We start from the raw sequence: 14440 nt of genomic DNA on the forward strand, positions 1-14440 counted from the left end.
AACTAGTCTATGTATCAGTGAAAAGCCCTGCTTAAGGAACTTGCCTAATCTAAACTTGTTAAGTCTCTACTCTTCCCCAACAGAAATTTATTTAGTACTAGGGGCCAATATTTGACATTTAACAAGAACTAAAGAAACAGAAACAGACACCATTCTGGGCGAGCAGGAGGTTGTCTGGTAGAGCTCACTAATAAGTGCAAGTATGACCTTAGGGCCAGGCCCAACTCACTCTATCTGGTACCCTTCCTACTAGCTTAACCTCTCACCAGCCTCCTACCTATTAGGAAGATGAGAAACAGATGTGGGCCTAAGTATATGGAAGAATCTAGAATGACTGAGGTAGTGTTTTAATTTTAAAGGAGGAAGCATAGGTTGTGATTTTTAACCATTTATGAAACAAGTTAGATACCTAACCCAAATCAGATAACTGGGTATAATAGCAAGCTGTACATGTGCTGTATAAACTGTAATATCATCACATATCATAACAGGACTATTATCCTTTCTTAGAATCTTAGCTTGTCAGTAGATTTTTAAGAACACAATAAAATTTAAATGAAAGAAAACTTTTTGTGGTGGTGGGGATTGAACCCAGGGCTTTGTGCATGTCTACCACCTGCTCTACGACTGAGCTATAGTCCTGTCCCAGAAAAATTCTTAATAAAGTCATCTTTTTTGCTTTCTTCCATATATATCAACAAAATATCCCCTTAAAGTCTCAAACAATAATTATTTTTATACGCTACTTAGCAAAGAAGGCAAAGTGAAGAGAACATTAATGAGGCTTAGGACTCTGAGTTCAGGCTGGTATGTACTAGCCATGTGACCTTAAGAAAAATCACTATCCTCTGGATCTTGGTTTCTCATCTGTAGAAGAAAAAAAAAAAAAAAAACAGAACTGAATTTTCTTGTGGTCAGCAGTACTTCCTCTTATTTGTGTAAAGCCAGCAGCCCCTGCTCCCTTGCTTTGCCTTCCTACCTTAGTTTTCTGGACTGTGAGTTGAAAACAAGATGACAAAATGCTCCCTTCTCAGTGCTCTACTTTAGGTTTCCCCTCTGCGCTGTTTTCTGGAAGACTTATTTGCTTCCTGGTTCACTGCTGAGATGTTTGAAGTTGCCATATAAATGACCCCCTAGGTCAGGCTAACACATTGTCCTCATAGCATAAAAAGGTGACATCACATCCAGTGCAACTCTCTATAATATTGAAGCTTCATGCCAATATGTGTTTCCAGCATTGATAGTGGTGTTCTGTTGCCCTTGAAGGAGTTTTATCAAATTTTTCTTGACCTCTATTCATCAAAATTTCTATAAATTTTTTTTTCAAGAGGACTGTTTACTGATTTTTAATATTATTTATAATAATATCATCTTATTTTTACATGAGATAGTTCTTACATAACCACCAATTCTGAGTCTCATTTATTTTGATAACAAATACATTTATGTATTTAGGTAATACATTCTTGAATTTCTTTTTTTTTTTTTAAGAGAGAGGTGAGAGAGGGAGAGAGAGACAGAATTTTTAATATTTATTTTTTAGTTTTCGGCGGACACAACATCTTTGTTTGTATGTGGTGCTGAGGATCGAACCCAGGCCGTGCGCATGCCAGACAAGCGCGCTACTGCTTGAGCCACATCCCCAGCCCCAGTAATACATTCTTTTAAATAATTCTCATGAACTACAATAGGATACCACAATATGTATTTTGGCAGATATTATTCTAATTTATGCAACCTAAAAAATTTGTTATAAAAAACTCTGGATGAAAGCTTTATAATGTTTGATAATTATTCAAATATTTTACACAGTTTATATTGTTCTTACATATATTTTATGTATTTTCTATAGTTTTTCTTTTTTCCTCATTAGGATTTCACAATATTTTTTGTAAGCCCCTCAAATGCAAAAGTTGGTCAAAATTTCACATTCTTTAACTTGAGTCATTAATTCACTTGATTATTATCTGTATCATCTAAATAAATATCAAAATCTAAATCAGCATCACTTTCTTCATGGCTTTTGCAGTTTCTTGTATGTTTGTAACTTTCATTATTTTCAGTCTTTTCTGGATCTTTATTAAACAGAATAACAGTGTCTTCTTTCTTTCCACATTTTGCACAAACTTCAAGCTCAGAGGCACATGGTCTACACATTATGTGGTAAGAATCCTTCACTATCTTTTGTAAACATTTAACACATTTTTTAGGTTTTGATAATGGTTTGTATTTGTTGTATTTTACACACCATTCAAAAACTTCTTTACAGCGCTGACATACTCCATCGTGAAGTTTTTGGTTAATTTTCTTGGTCTGAGCACTCTTATCGAACTTGTCATTTTTGAAGCTAAATGTATTCTGATGCTTCTGAGGCCTGGAACGAGCCACGTTGCCCTTCTGGGAACTCATCCCGGAAACCACAACCACCTCAAGTAGAGTGTACCTAAAAAGTTTTAGGGAAGACCAGAGAGCTTCCTCCCCAGGTGTTGACCAAAATTTCTATAAATTAAGCTACTAAGATTTGTCTTATATAGAATTACTTCTGTGCGAGAATATTGATTAGGTACCTCTCTGTAAATACACTGAAATTATGTTATATTCTGGATCATACTTTTCAATGAGCCACGTGTAGGCTTAGCCCTGGTTTTATGCATGTTTTATCTGTTTCTTTTTGGTGCTGGGGGCTCAAACCTAGGGACTTATGCATGCTAAGTGAGTACAATGTATTTTTTTTATATATTTATTTTTTGGTTATAGGTGGACACAATATTTTTATTTTTATGTAGTGCTGAGGATCAAATCCATGCCTCACACATGGTAGGCGAGCGCTCTCCCTCTGAGCCACAACCCCAGCCCCAGTACAATGTATTTTTAAAAACTTGATAGAACTACTTTTTTTTTTCTCCCAGTACTGTGGATAGAACCCAGATGTGCTTTTACCACAACACTTTTTGTTTTGAGACAGGGTCTCACTAAGTTGACCAAGCAGGACTTGAACTTGCAATACTCTTACCTCAGAAGTTGCTGGGACTATAGGAGTGTGCCACTACACCCAACCTTGATATAATTTCTTATATGCAATAATGTTATTTGGTCATCCTATTAACACTTAGAAACCCATATTTAACTTGAAGATATTTGCAAATCACATTTCTTCTGCTTCTCATAATTGTATAGAGATACAACCTTATGCTAGGGTTGATTTTTTTCTATTTTGCTACAGAAGAAAAGAGTGTTATTGTTCACACATAAAGTATATACTGGGGCTGGGGCTGTAGCTCAGTGGTAGAGTGCATGCCTAGCATGTGTGAGGCACTGGGTTCGATCCTTAGCACCACATAAAAATAAACAAATAAAATAAGGCATGCTGTCCATAAACACCTACCAAAAAATGTTAAAAAAAAAATATACTGTAGTTGGGCGCAGTAGTGCACGCCTGTAATCCCAGTGGCTTGGGAGGCTGAAGCAAGAGGATCACGAATTCATAGCCAACCTTAGCAACAGTGAGATGCTTAGCAATTCAGTGAGACCCTGTCTCTAAATAAAATACAGAATAGGGCTGGGGATGTGGCTCATTGACCAAGTGTCCCTGAGTTCAATCCCCAGTACTCCCCCACACCAAAAAAAAAAAAAAAAAAAAGGTTGGGTACAGTGGCTCACCTATAATCCTAGCAACTTGGGAGGTAAGGGAGGAGTGTCACAAGTTCAAGGTCAGTCTGGGCAATCTAGGGAGACCCTGTTCTTGGATTACTGGGTCTACCATCTTTTATGTATTTCAGGAAAAAAAAATGTATGTGTGTATGGGTGTATTTATGCCTGCCTGGGATATAGCTTAGTGATAAAGCACCCCTGGGTTTAGTCTCTAGTACTCTCCACTACCACCACCCCCCCCCCCCGCACCAAAACAAAAACAAAAACAAACCAGAAATCTAGGAGCCTGTAATCCTGTAATATAAGGAGAGCCTGAGACAAGGGCTTTCAACAGTTCGACATCTACTTCTCACTTTGGACATGCCTTCTTTCCCCATAACTCACTCATAGAAGCAAAGAAAGATTTGGCCATAGCCCTCTATTGCCCACCCTGATATCACTCTCACCCTATTGCCTGCCTCATGAGGTTCCATCGAACCTTGGTGTTTGAATTGTTCTCTATCTTCAATCTGCCCTCCCTTAGATTTGTTGACTCAAACCCAGAATCCACCTTTTCCCTGCCTTGGGTTACCACCCAGTCATTACTTCATGTTCAGTCCCAGCAATTAGGCTGCGTTGTGAAGCAAAATCTAGTAGGCCAGCCCTTGACAAAGGTGTGTGCGCCTCCCAGTGCTAACCTGCCTATCAGGCTGTTGACACTGATATCTCTACTTTGTCTCAGGCTGCTTCTTACAGCATTATTCCCATGGGGCCATAGCCTTTCTGCTGTCTAATGCTTGGGGGTTCACATTAAGGCCTATGCTGGCCCCAGGTTCTCAGATATACTGGGCCTACCCTCACTATATGTATTTCAGAATAAAAACTAGAATGCCATTCAAAAGCAAACAAAAAACTAAAGAAATTCAGTGAAATTTTTATTCTTCCCACAAGGAATGCTTGGACCATTACTGGAAATTCTTTGAAATTGACTTTTCCTCCTCAGTGTTGCCCCTGCCATGTTAGTCTTCTGAGCACATGTTCAGTCTCCCTTGCGTGGTCTGCATCCCAGACATTGAGTGGAATAGCTTTTGTATACAGAGGCACAGAGGCCTCCCTCCCTTCTTAACAGGTATCTGGGTCTAATGTTCTGAAACAGAATAGTGCTTTTCAGAGCCTGAGGCCACCGCCTCCTCAAAGTATATAGGTGCTGATTTTGACTTTATGCCTCCTTATTGCCTGTCAAGAAAAATTGGGCTCTCCATCTCAGTGTCGTCGCTCTCTGCCATCACTGCTATGTCAGCCAGCTTGACTATAGTAACAACCAATCCAAAAACTCTGGGACTTTGAACATTTATTTTTAACTCATATAACATTTATTTTTAACTACTGAAGCTCTCCTCCTTGTATTTTTTTCTATAGTTGAGTCTGAAGGAGCATCCTCTATTTGGAACCTGCCATTTTCATGGCAGAAGGAAAGGAGAATGAGTTTCTGTTTGAACAAGTATATATCATAGGCTGAGGGTGTAGCTCAGTGATAGGGCACTTATCTAGCCTATGTAACACCTTGAGTTAAATGTCCAGTACTGCTAAAAAAAAAAAAAAAAAAAAAAAAAAAGTACATCATATCTGTTCATTAGCCATTGACCAAAACAAGTCATGTGGTTCCCTATGTTAGACAGCTTTTCATTGCTGTGGCAAGATACCTGAGAGAAACAACTTCAAGGAGGAAAGATTTATTTTGTGTCATGGTTCCAGAGATTTCAGTCTATGGTCACTTGGTTCTGTTGATTCTGTGACCATGGTGAGGAAGAACATCATAGTTGGGAGAACATTATGGTGGACACTCACTTTGTGGCAGCCAGGAAACAGGAGGGAGAGAGGAGGGAGCCACAGACAAGACAGTTCCCAAGGGCATTCCTCCAAGAACCCACTCCCTATGACTAGGTCCCACGGCCTACAGTTTCTACCACCTTCCAATAATCCACTTAGATTGATGAAGTTAGAGCCCTCAAGATCCAATCATTTCCAAAATCCCCACCTCTCTATATTGCTGCACTGGGAATCAAGTGTTCAACACATGAGCCTTTGGGGAATGTTCCAGATCCATACCATAAAATCCACTCAACTTTTTTCAGCCATCATTCCAGGCTGCAGCTGTTCAAGGTGATGAGGTGTGAGCACAAGTAGTGCCTCACTAAGATGTAGATCTCTTCAGGGAGATTGGGTGGGGGGCGGGGTGGGTGTGGCTCTGAATGCTGGGGAAGCTAGCGTTATCATCAGCATCTTTCCTATTTTATGGATAAGGAAGATGAAGTAACTTGTTTGTAAGTGGAGGACCCTGAGCTTGAACGTGGAATGTTGGTCTTATGAACATTAGAAATGGAATAGTATGTAATTATTGAATTAACAAATATAAGTATTATGAAATATATGGGGAATTGTTTATATAATAATAAGTACAAAAAATAAATATCAAAAGAATACATACTCTGTGGGTATAAACATGTAAAAGTTGGAAGTACTTGGCCTTTTGGGGTGGTAGAGTTTTATCTCTTTTTAGGAGGAAAGATTTATTTTGTTTTAAAGTTGACTTAATAATACATTTTTAAATAACAAAATTTTAACTTTCAGTAAACAAGAGATTGAAACATGGTGGGGAAAGGAGAATTATGTGTCTGTCACTATATTTTTTTAGAACTTAGGGGCTGAGCACTGGCAGAAACATTTAAAAAACCCAAACCACCGAGGGGAAAAAAAAAAAGAACTTAGGGGCTTTGACCAACTTGCAGATAACCATGCTGTTTGACAGACTTCTTCATTCTTTTTTTCTTTTTATTTTTTTGCAGTGCTAAACTAGGGATTGAACCCAAGACCTTGCACAAGCTAGGCAAGGGCTATACCTCCTCTTCACTGTTCAACCTCCTCAGTGCCCTGCTTCCCTAGCTGAACAACTGCTCTACCTCATTTGATGAGCAAATTAGGTCCCTGTGAATTGAGAAGACTAAAGCCAAATATAGTTTAGATTGGATTAAGATCAGATACTACAGAGATAGTTGAGGTTGAGCCATGGTGAGGAAGAGAAGAAAATATCAAATGTCAACCGAGATTATTCCCTGCAAACTGAGTCCAAGTAGTAATAAGGGATTTGAGCCAGCAGAAGTTAATGCTAAAGAGGCAACTGTAAATAGAAAATATAGGCATGATAGGAAGTCTAGATGACATTTCAGAGCTCTTTGCTTTTGGAGACCCCTTCTAAAGACCCTCAGCTATATATGTTGGCCTCCCAGAGCCAGTCTGTCAGTAACTGTGCCCTGAGACTATTCAGTGAAAATTCTATATTTTTAACTACATTTAACACTATTGTAGTGAATATATCATCATATTTAACAAAGGGACCCTCTCCAGCTTTTCGGCATAGAAGCATCTGTCTCTTAAAATTATTTCAATCTTGGTTAATCAGGTTTCTTTTTCTTTTTCTTTTTTGATACCAGGGGATTGTACCCAGCAGAGCTTAACAATTGAGCTACACTGCCAGCCTTTTTAATTTTTTATTTTGTGGCAAGGTCTCACTAGTTGCTTAGGGCCTCCTTAGGTTGCTGAGACTGGCTTTGTACTTGTGATCCTTTTGCCTCAGCCTCCTGAGCCGCTGAGTTGACAGGCATGTGCCATTGCACCTGATGGATAATCAGGTTTCTAATAATAAAATATGCTACAGGCATGATCTTCTTAATTAGCAAAAACATTTCTATGTTTTCATTTTTGTATTAATAGTAAGTATTTTTATTTAGATATATTTTTGTTTAAGTCATATTTCCTGCCATACAACATGAACATAGTTAAAAATCATTAAACATCTCTTATCCCACATATCACTAGGCCCTATAACCTAAAATTATAAAAGGATAAATTTTATGTGGACAGTAGCCTAAAGATTATGTATTTTTGCCCAAGTCAATAATGTTGTAATTATTTTTTCAAGGTAGACTTAATAATTAAAAAAATAACAAAAGTAATGATCATATTTTAAGTCAATCTAAAGATTTATTTGATTTTGAAGTCATTCAAATTTTAGAAAAGAGGTAAGTCCTGCTTCAGTATCTGTGCCTTTATCAGATTTTAGACTTATAAACTTTTCATTTTGAAAAAAATTCAAACCTTGCAAGAATAGAACAATGATTTTGTGTGTACCCCTTCACATAAAGTCACTAATTGTTAACATTTTGCCCCATTTTCTTTCTCTTCATTCTCTTAATATGTGTGTATACATGTTATGTCTACTTATTTCCTGTGTCTCTTAACAATAAGGAATTCTTTTACCTAACCATGGCCACACTATAATGATCAACTTAAGGATATTTTATATTAATGTCAGTATCATTTACTGTATAGACATTCAGAATTTGCCAACTATGTCAGTATTGTCATTTATAACATGCCTTATATCCTCATCTCCTTTAATCCAGAATAGTTCCTTAGGGTTGTTTTGGTTGTGGTCTTTCATGACTGCAATTTGAGAAGAAGACAGGATGTTTGTTCTGCAGAATAGTTCTCAGTGGGGGCTTGTCTGATGGTTCATGAGTGATGCTGGGAACTTCTCGTGGCATCATTCCTCAAAGCACCTGATGTTGGTTTGTCCTATTATTTTATAGGTATTTCAATTTGTTATTTCTTAGAATAGTATGCCCTGTTACATGAGATCAAATCCAGCTTATCTGTTGTAATAAATGTTTTTCTTCTAGCCCTGAAATTGTTCCTCACTACAATCTCTTTATTTTACAAGTTCATAGATTTGCTTTATGGAAATAGGTTGGAACTGTTAAACTAAATTAGCCTAGACTTTATCAGCCCTTTTAAGTGAAATAGGAGTAATTCCCAATATGAGAAAATCCATATGTTTAACAAAGAAACATTAGCAATTACTTCTTAACTAAGGAAGCTCCCTTATAAAAACATTCTCTCATAGAATTCCTTTCTTGGTAAGCTAGCTAATTTATATAGGATTCAATTTACCTAAAATAAAATATGTTTTAAATGATAAGTATGTGACCCAATGGACTGTTAATTTGTTTGATTTATTCATCTGACAGTGTATACATGTATCAAAACATCACATTATATGCTGTAAATATATACAGTCCTCTTACCTCATATTGAAGATTAAACCCAGGGGTGCTTTACCACTGAACTACATCCCCAGCCCTTTTTATTTTTTATTTTGAGATAGGATCTCATTCAGTTGCCAGCGTTGGTCTCTAACTTGTTATCCTCCTGCCCCAGCCTTCCAGTAACTAAGATTATAGTCGTGTGCCACTGTGCCCAGTTATATAATTTTTATTCACTATTATACCTTAATAAAACTAGGGGTGGGGTTTTAATATAGGGGTGGGTTTCACATAGTTAACAACACATCTATTATGTAATGTTGTATACACATTGCCCTGTTCTGTAATATTTAATGGTGCAGCCTGGAATTTGGTCTTGGATAACCAAAAAGGTTGCCCTTTATGATGCAGCCTCAAAAATGTCAAGCAATGTACCTCAAGCATTGTTTAACAAAGGATTTGGGGTTTATTCACCATGTATTTGCCTCAAATGTTTTATAGTTTCATTTGTATCCTTTGGGATACAGAGTTGCATGTTTTCCACTTATATTTAGGCAGTATTCCTTTTTTCCTCTTTAACTCAAGGTTGCAAACTTAGATGTCTGACCTAATGAGTCAGGGAGGTGATCCTGGTATGAGTATTAAAAGCAGGAGTGTGGGTGTCCCACCTACAGGGAACCACTACTGTTAGTGGGACTGTGGATCAATATGGCCACAATGTTCTGAGTTTTCCCTAGAAGCCTCAAATCCAAATTTTTAAACATTGTGAATCCAATCAAAAATTTAAAAGACTGTGCAGAACAAGTTGATATTCCATCACTTATCAGTGTATTTTTATCTTAAATATATTTCTTTTACATGTCTCATACATCAGTGTTTTGGGGATTTGGTATATGAATTCATAATACAGGATATATGAATCCCCAATTCTCCACCTCCTAATTGTGACAATTTTATGTATCATTCTTTCTGCTTTCATCTTAACTTGATAAAATTATTTTAAACCATTCTGTAATTGGGTAGAAATAGTGCCACTCACTACATTATTTTATTTACCTTGACTGAACGAATGCCAGTGTACAATAGGAACGTTATAATCTCAGTCTTTTCATCTGTTGTTACTAGTTTTTGCTCTTGAGGGTGAGTGGCAATTCCAAAGTCAGAGGCCAATTCTTCTTTCCATATCTCTACAGCCATCATTTCATCAAGTTGATAACATTCGCGGAACCCGCCACCATGGGTTGGTGGAGAGGCCAGCAAGAAACCGCTTCCACCCCCTTCACCGAAGGTCTGGGGACAAGCCAGGACGACAAATATCCTTTGTCACTGTCTGAAGGGAGTGTAAGTTTTGAAATGTTTGAAAGATTTTCAGAATTTATCTTCCCTATAGTTCTCCTGCAACCTCAGAATCTTCATTTTATCTGATGCATGGAGGCAATAAAAGTAAATGATTCAAAACTAGAAACATCTCTACAAGTGTTTAATTTATGAAAGCATTGATAACGTTCAGTTTCATGAGATAACTGAATATAAACAACATGTGATTTATTCAGCTTAATCCCGAAACTTCTCAGCATTTTCTTCACAAATTGTCAACATGAGAGTTAAGCCTGACTTTGATTTGAGTTAGAGAGATTTGGTCCACCCAGCAAAAATGGATAGATAGATTTGTGATTCATTTGTATTTCTGTTGACCTGGTGACCTGATTTTGGAACTGAAAGAAGAAATCTCATACAATTTTCTATTTGTAGATGTTCAAATTCAATAAATGACAACAAAAATATAAACTTGGTATTTAGGAAAAATAGTATATAATGATGTATACTTGACACCAAACTCTGTGTTGCTAAGTAGCAATAAAGACAAGGAGAAGCAAATTCACCTTATAGTTTTATTTAACTAGTACTTATTGGTGGGTACAAGAACAGGATGGAGGTACTGCTGCCTGACCAGCATGGTTCTGAGGGTTTTGGGGATACTGAAATGAGATGGATTTTGTGGGAGAGGACACAAAGGTGTGCCAGGAGGGCCTCTGTATCCCTTCACTCTTCTCAGAACACAGGCACAGGGGTGGAGAAAAGAGAAGAAAGGCGTGGTGAATCTCGCAGAGAGCTGAATTCCTGGCAGTGATGGTAGGGCTGGCTTCACAAGCCTAGAAACCAGGAAGTGGGGGAGGGCACTCATGCTTACTGAGCACCTACCCATGCCAGGCACTGTGCTGGGCAAGTTATATGTCATTTAGTCCTCAGAGTTCATTGAGTCGTTTATTTTTTTAACCCCCATTTTCCCATGAGAAAACTGAGTGTTGTAGTAACTGGTCTAGGATTCCACTGCTGTGGTTGGAGGAGCCTGGGATCAATCTAGGTCCAGCTGAAGCCCAGCTGACGCCCAGCTGTACTCCTGCCCTCCACCCAAGTTCACTGGTGATGAGGACTACATTGGTACAAGAGAGACTCTGGTGTGAAGAGTTGTGGTGGGTGTACATAGAAATCCCCAACTTCCTGGCCTCAAAGCTTTTCTGGTTTTTAATGTCTGGAATAGAGGATAATGACTCCAGGGAATGTTGATTTCTCCCTTCTCTCCCATCCCCAGAACAACACATTTGGTCCCTTCTAGTTTTGTACATTATATGGCCATTACCAGGGAACATGAAGGTGACACATGATCTTGATTCCTTTCTGGAAAGTGTGCTAACTTTGACACAAAATGCAAAAGGTAAAAGGGGACTGAGGCAATTCAGCTGATTGCGCATGTGGGGGTGGAGTAGTTTATCAGAGCTGGTCCAAATTGCTTGGAATTCTCAGGCAAAATATTGTTTCTTTGCCTGATTTAACAACACAGTGTAAGGCTGGGGCTGTAGCTCAGTGGCAGAGCACTTGCCTGGCACACGTGAGTCACTGGTTTCGATCCTCAGCACCACATAAAAATAAATAAATAAATAAAGATATTGTGTACATCTATAACCTAAAAATATAAAAAAACCACAGTGTATATTTTTTCTTAAATTTCTTAATATTTTCTCTCTCTCTCTCTCTCTTTCTCTCTCTCTCTCTCTCTCTCTCTCTCTCTCTTTCTCTCTCTCTCTCTGTTTTTGGTGCCAGGGATTGACCTCAGCGGCACTTGATCATTGAGCCACATCCCATCCCCAGCCCTATTTTGTATTTTCTTTAGAGACAGTTGCTTAGCGCCTCAGTTTTGCTAAGGCTGGCTTTGAACTTGGGATCCTCCTGCCTTAGTCTCTGAGCCTCTGGGATTACAGGTGTGCACCACCACATCTGGCCCCTCTTTCTGTTGTCAATGTTCTTTCATATGTTGTATGTATGTAAATATGTATGTGTATGGCCATCTCAGGTACTTTCTAAAGAATGTATAGTCTATACACATACATTTTGTATATAGCTTTATTAACCAAAGGAATAGATGAGGGAATTGAAGAAAAGAGAAAGAGAAGAATGTTCATGCACTTCAAAATTATTTGTGAAGTGTCTGCTAGTAGATAGGCACCATTTTTGACACTTTAGTCATAACAGTGGAAGTACTGTGGTCCCTGTCCTCAAACTGCTTATAGTCTAGCGGGAGTGGCAGTGAAACCAGCAGGTGGCCAAAGCACAGTGTGTTGCTGGAACTGAGACAGCTCCGGAGCCTATGGAAACATAGGCGGGGCAGTTCACATGTCCTGGAGGACCAGAGAAGGAGGGAAATCAGAGGCTTGGAGTGTGAATAAGAAGGGGTTGATGTGTCCATTTATTCAACAGATAAATATAGCACCTTCCCTGTTCCAGGCATTGTCCTAAGCACTGGGAATGCAGTGATAAACTTTACCCACCCTCTTGAGTTTCTGGTTCTTTGGGAGATGACAGATAGCAAAGAGGCAAAAAAAAAAAAAAAAAATGAAATTAAGGAAAGTGATTTCAGATAATGAAATGTGATATATGAGAGTAAGCAGTTGGGCAGGGACTGTTCAGGTAGAGGGAACGGAAATGTACAAAGTTGCCGAAGGGGAGGCTGTGCTGAATATTCAAGGAATCCTGTCTCTTCCCAGGTAATATAGTCTAGGGGATAACCTGACTCTGTATACAAGTCAGTTTGTGAAAGCATCAGCAAAAACAACTCAATGAACTCTGAGGACTAAATGACATATTTGTGAAAGCATCAGCAAAACTCATAGACTCCTAAGGGAAGGAGAGGCCAAAACTAAATTAATATACAGGTAAATTTGTTCAGCAGACAATCTGAGTCTGACTCACTGATCATCAGGTCTCTCTCTGTAGTCCCTAATTGGGGTCCTGGGACTGGACATTTGCTGATACAAAGAAAGTTCTTTAGCTTAGTTCTTTAGTCCAGCTACTCACTGATGAAGCAGTGAGTCTCTTAAAGAATCAAGGGACCATGAACTTCAAGTAAAATATAAAAGCAGGATTATGATTTTACATCAAAGGTGTTAATTTATTCAGGAGAACTTGGAAGAGAGAAGCCTAAGTCCTTTACTTACATGGCCTGTTTTCTGTTGCTTATGAAATAATTTGCTTAAAATGGCTGCCTTTCACATACGTCTGTTACTTTTTTTAATATTTATTTTTTTAGTTGTAGTTGGACACAATACCTTTATTCCATTCATTTATTTTATGTGGTGCTAAGGATCAAACCCAGGGCCCAGCATATGCTAGATGAGCGCTCTACCGCTGAGCCACAATCCCAGCCCCTCTGTTACCTTTTTTAAAAAAAATTTTTATTTTTATTTATTTATTTTTATGTGGTGCTGAGGATTGAACCCAGGGCCTCACACATTCAAGGCAAGCGCTCTACTACTGAGCTGCTACCTTTTTAATGAAGTTGTATCATTTGAAAATATGAAAACTGCTTTGAATATTTGTTGATAGAAATAGGAAAAAATGTATTCAGAATTCTGTTATCACATTTGTTTTCTTGGTTTGGGTGTTATAGAATGAGCAGACTGTCTTAGCTAAGAGTTCAATCTAGAGATATAATAATCACAAATGAAACGAACATTGTTCAAAAAATAATCCAGCTTCTTCCCAGAGTGGGCAGCTACAACAAGCAGATCCCAGGCATAGAGATTCCTCTTACAGTGGGCGGCCATACTGCAGAAAGGGCTAGAGTAGTGGGCTGTGCTGTTGACATGGTGGCTGCCACAAGCAAAGGCCAGGGCACCACCACAGCTGGGCCCTGGCTGGGCCCCCCACAGGCAGAGAGGTGCCACCAAGGTTTGTTCCTGGCTGGGGGCCTGGGCAGGGAAGCTCAGACTACAAACTCTTCTCCCTGTCTACAGCTGCCAGGCTGTTAATAGCCCTCCTTACTCCCGTTCCCTGAAGTCAATGAGCATGCTGTATTCCATACGCCTAACACTCACATAATGTCAAGGGATAAGGAAACATTATTAGTCTTTAGAGTTTTAAGGAAAAAATGTTCTTGACTTAAAATTCCACATGAAGCCTATTGCCACCCATGAGGAGGGAAACAGGAAGACGCAAAGACTCAAAAAGATTCTGCTTATATACCTCCTTTAAAATTGACTTTAAAGGGCTGGAGTTGGAGCTCAGTGATAAAGTGCTTGCCTAGCATGTGCAAGCACTGGGTTTGATTCTCAGGACTCAGATAAATAAATAAAAGAAAGACACATAGACAACTAAAAAATTATTTTTTTAAAAAAATTGACTTTAAGTTGTATTCAAGAGGGACATAGTTA

General features: G+C 38.5%; 1 protein-coding gene and 1 pseudogene across 2 annotated transcripts in view; one reads left to right on the forward strand and one right to left on the reverse strand.

Moving 5' to 3' along the window:
* The window catches only part of Crtc3 (CREB regulated transcription coactivator 3), a 108960-nt gene that overhangs the window by 50505 nt on the left and 44015 nt on the right, over positions 1 to 14440 (forward strand). For both annotated transcript variants that reach the window (XM_076851298.1, XM_076851299.1), the window contains exon 3: positions 9926 to 10045. In XM_076851298.1, coding sequence (XP_076707413.1) covers positions 9926 to 10045 — 120 coding nt within the window. The remainder of the gene's footprint in view (positions 1 to 9925; positions 10046 to 14440) is intronic.
* LOC143394224 (uncharacterized protein C9orf85 homolog pseudogene) lies at positions 1704 to 2432 on the reverse strand (annotated as a pseudogene).

The sequence above is a fragment of the Callospermophilus lateralis genome, chromosome 3 (assembly GCF_048772815.1).
Source record: "Callospermophilus lateralis isolate mCalLat2 chromosome 3, mCalLat2.hap1, whole genome shotgun sequence".
NCBI classification, from domain to species: Eukaryota; Metazoa; Chordata; class Mammalia; order Rodentia; family Sciuridae; genus Callospermophilus; species Callospermophilus lateralis.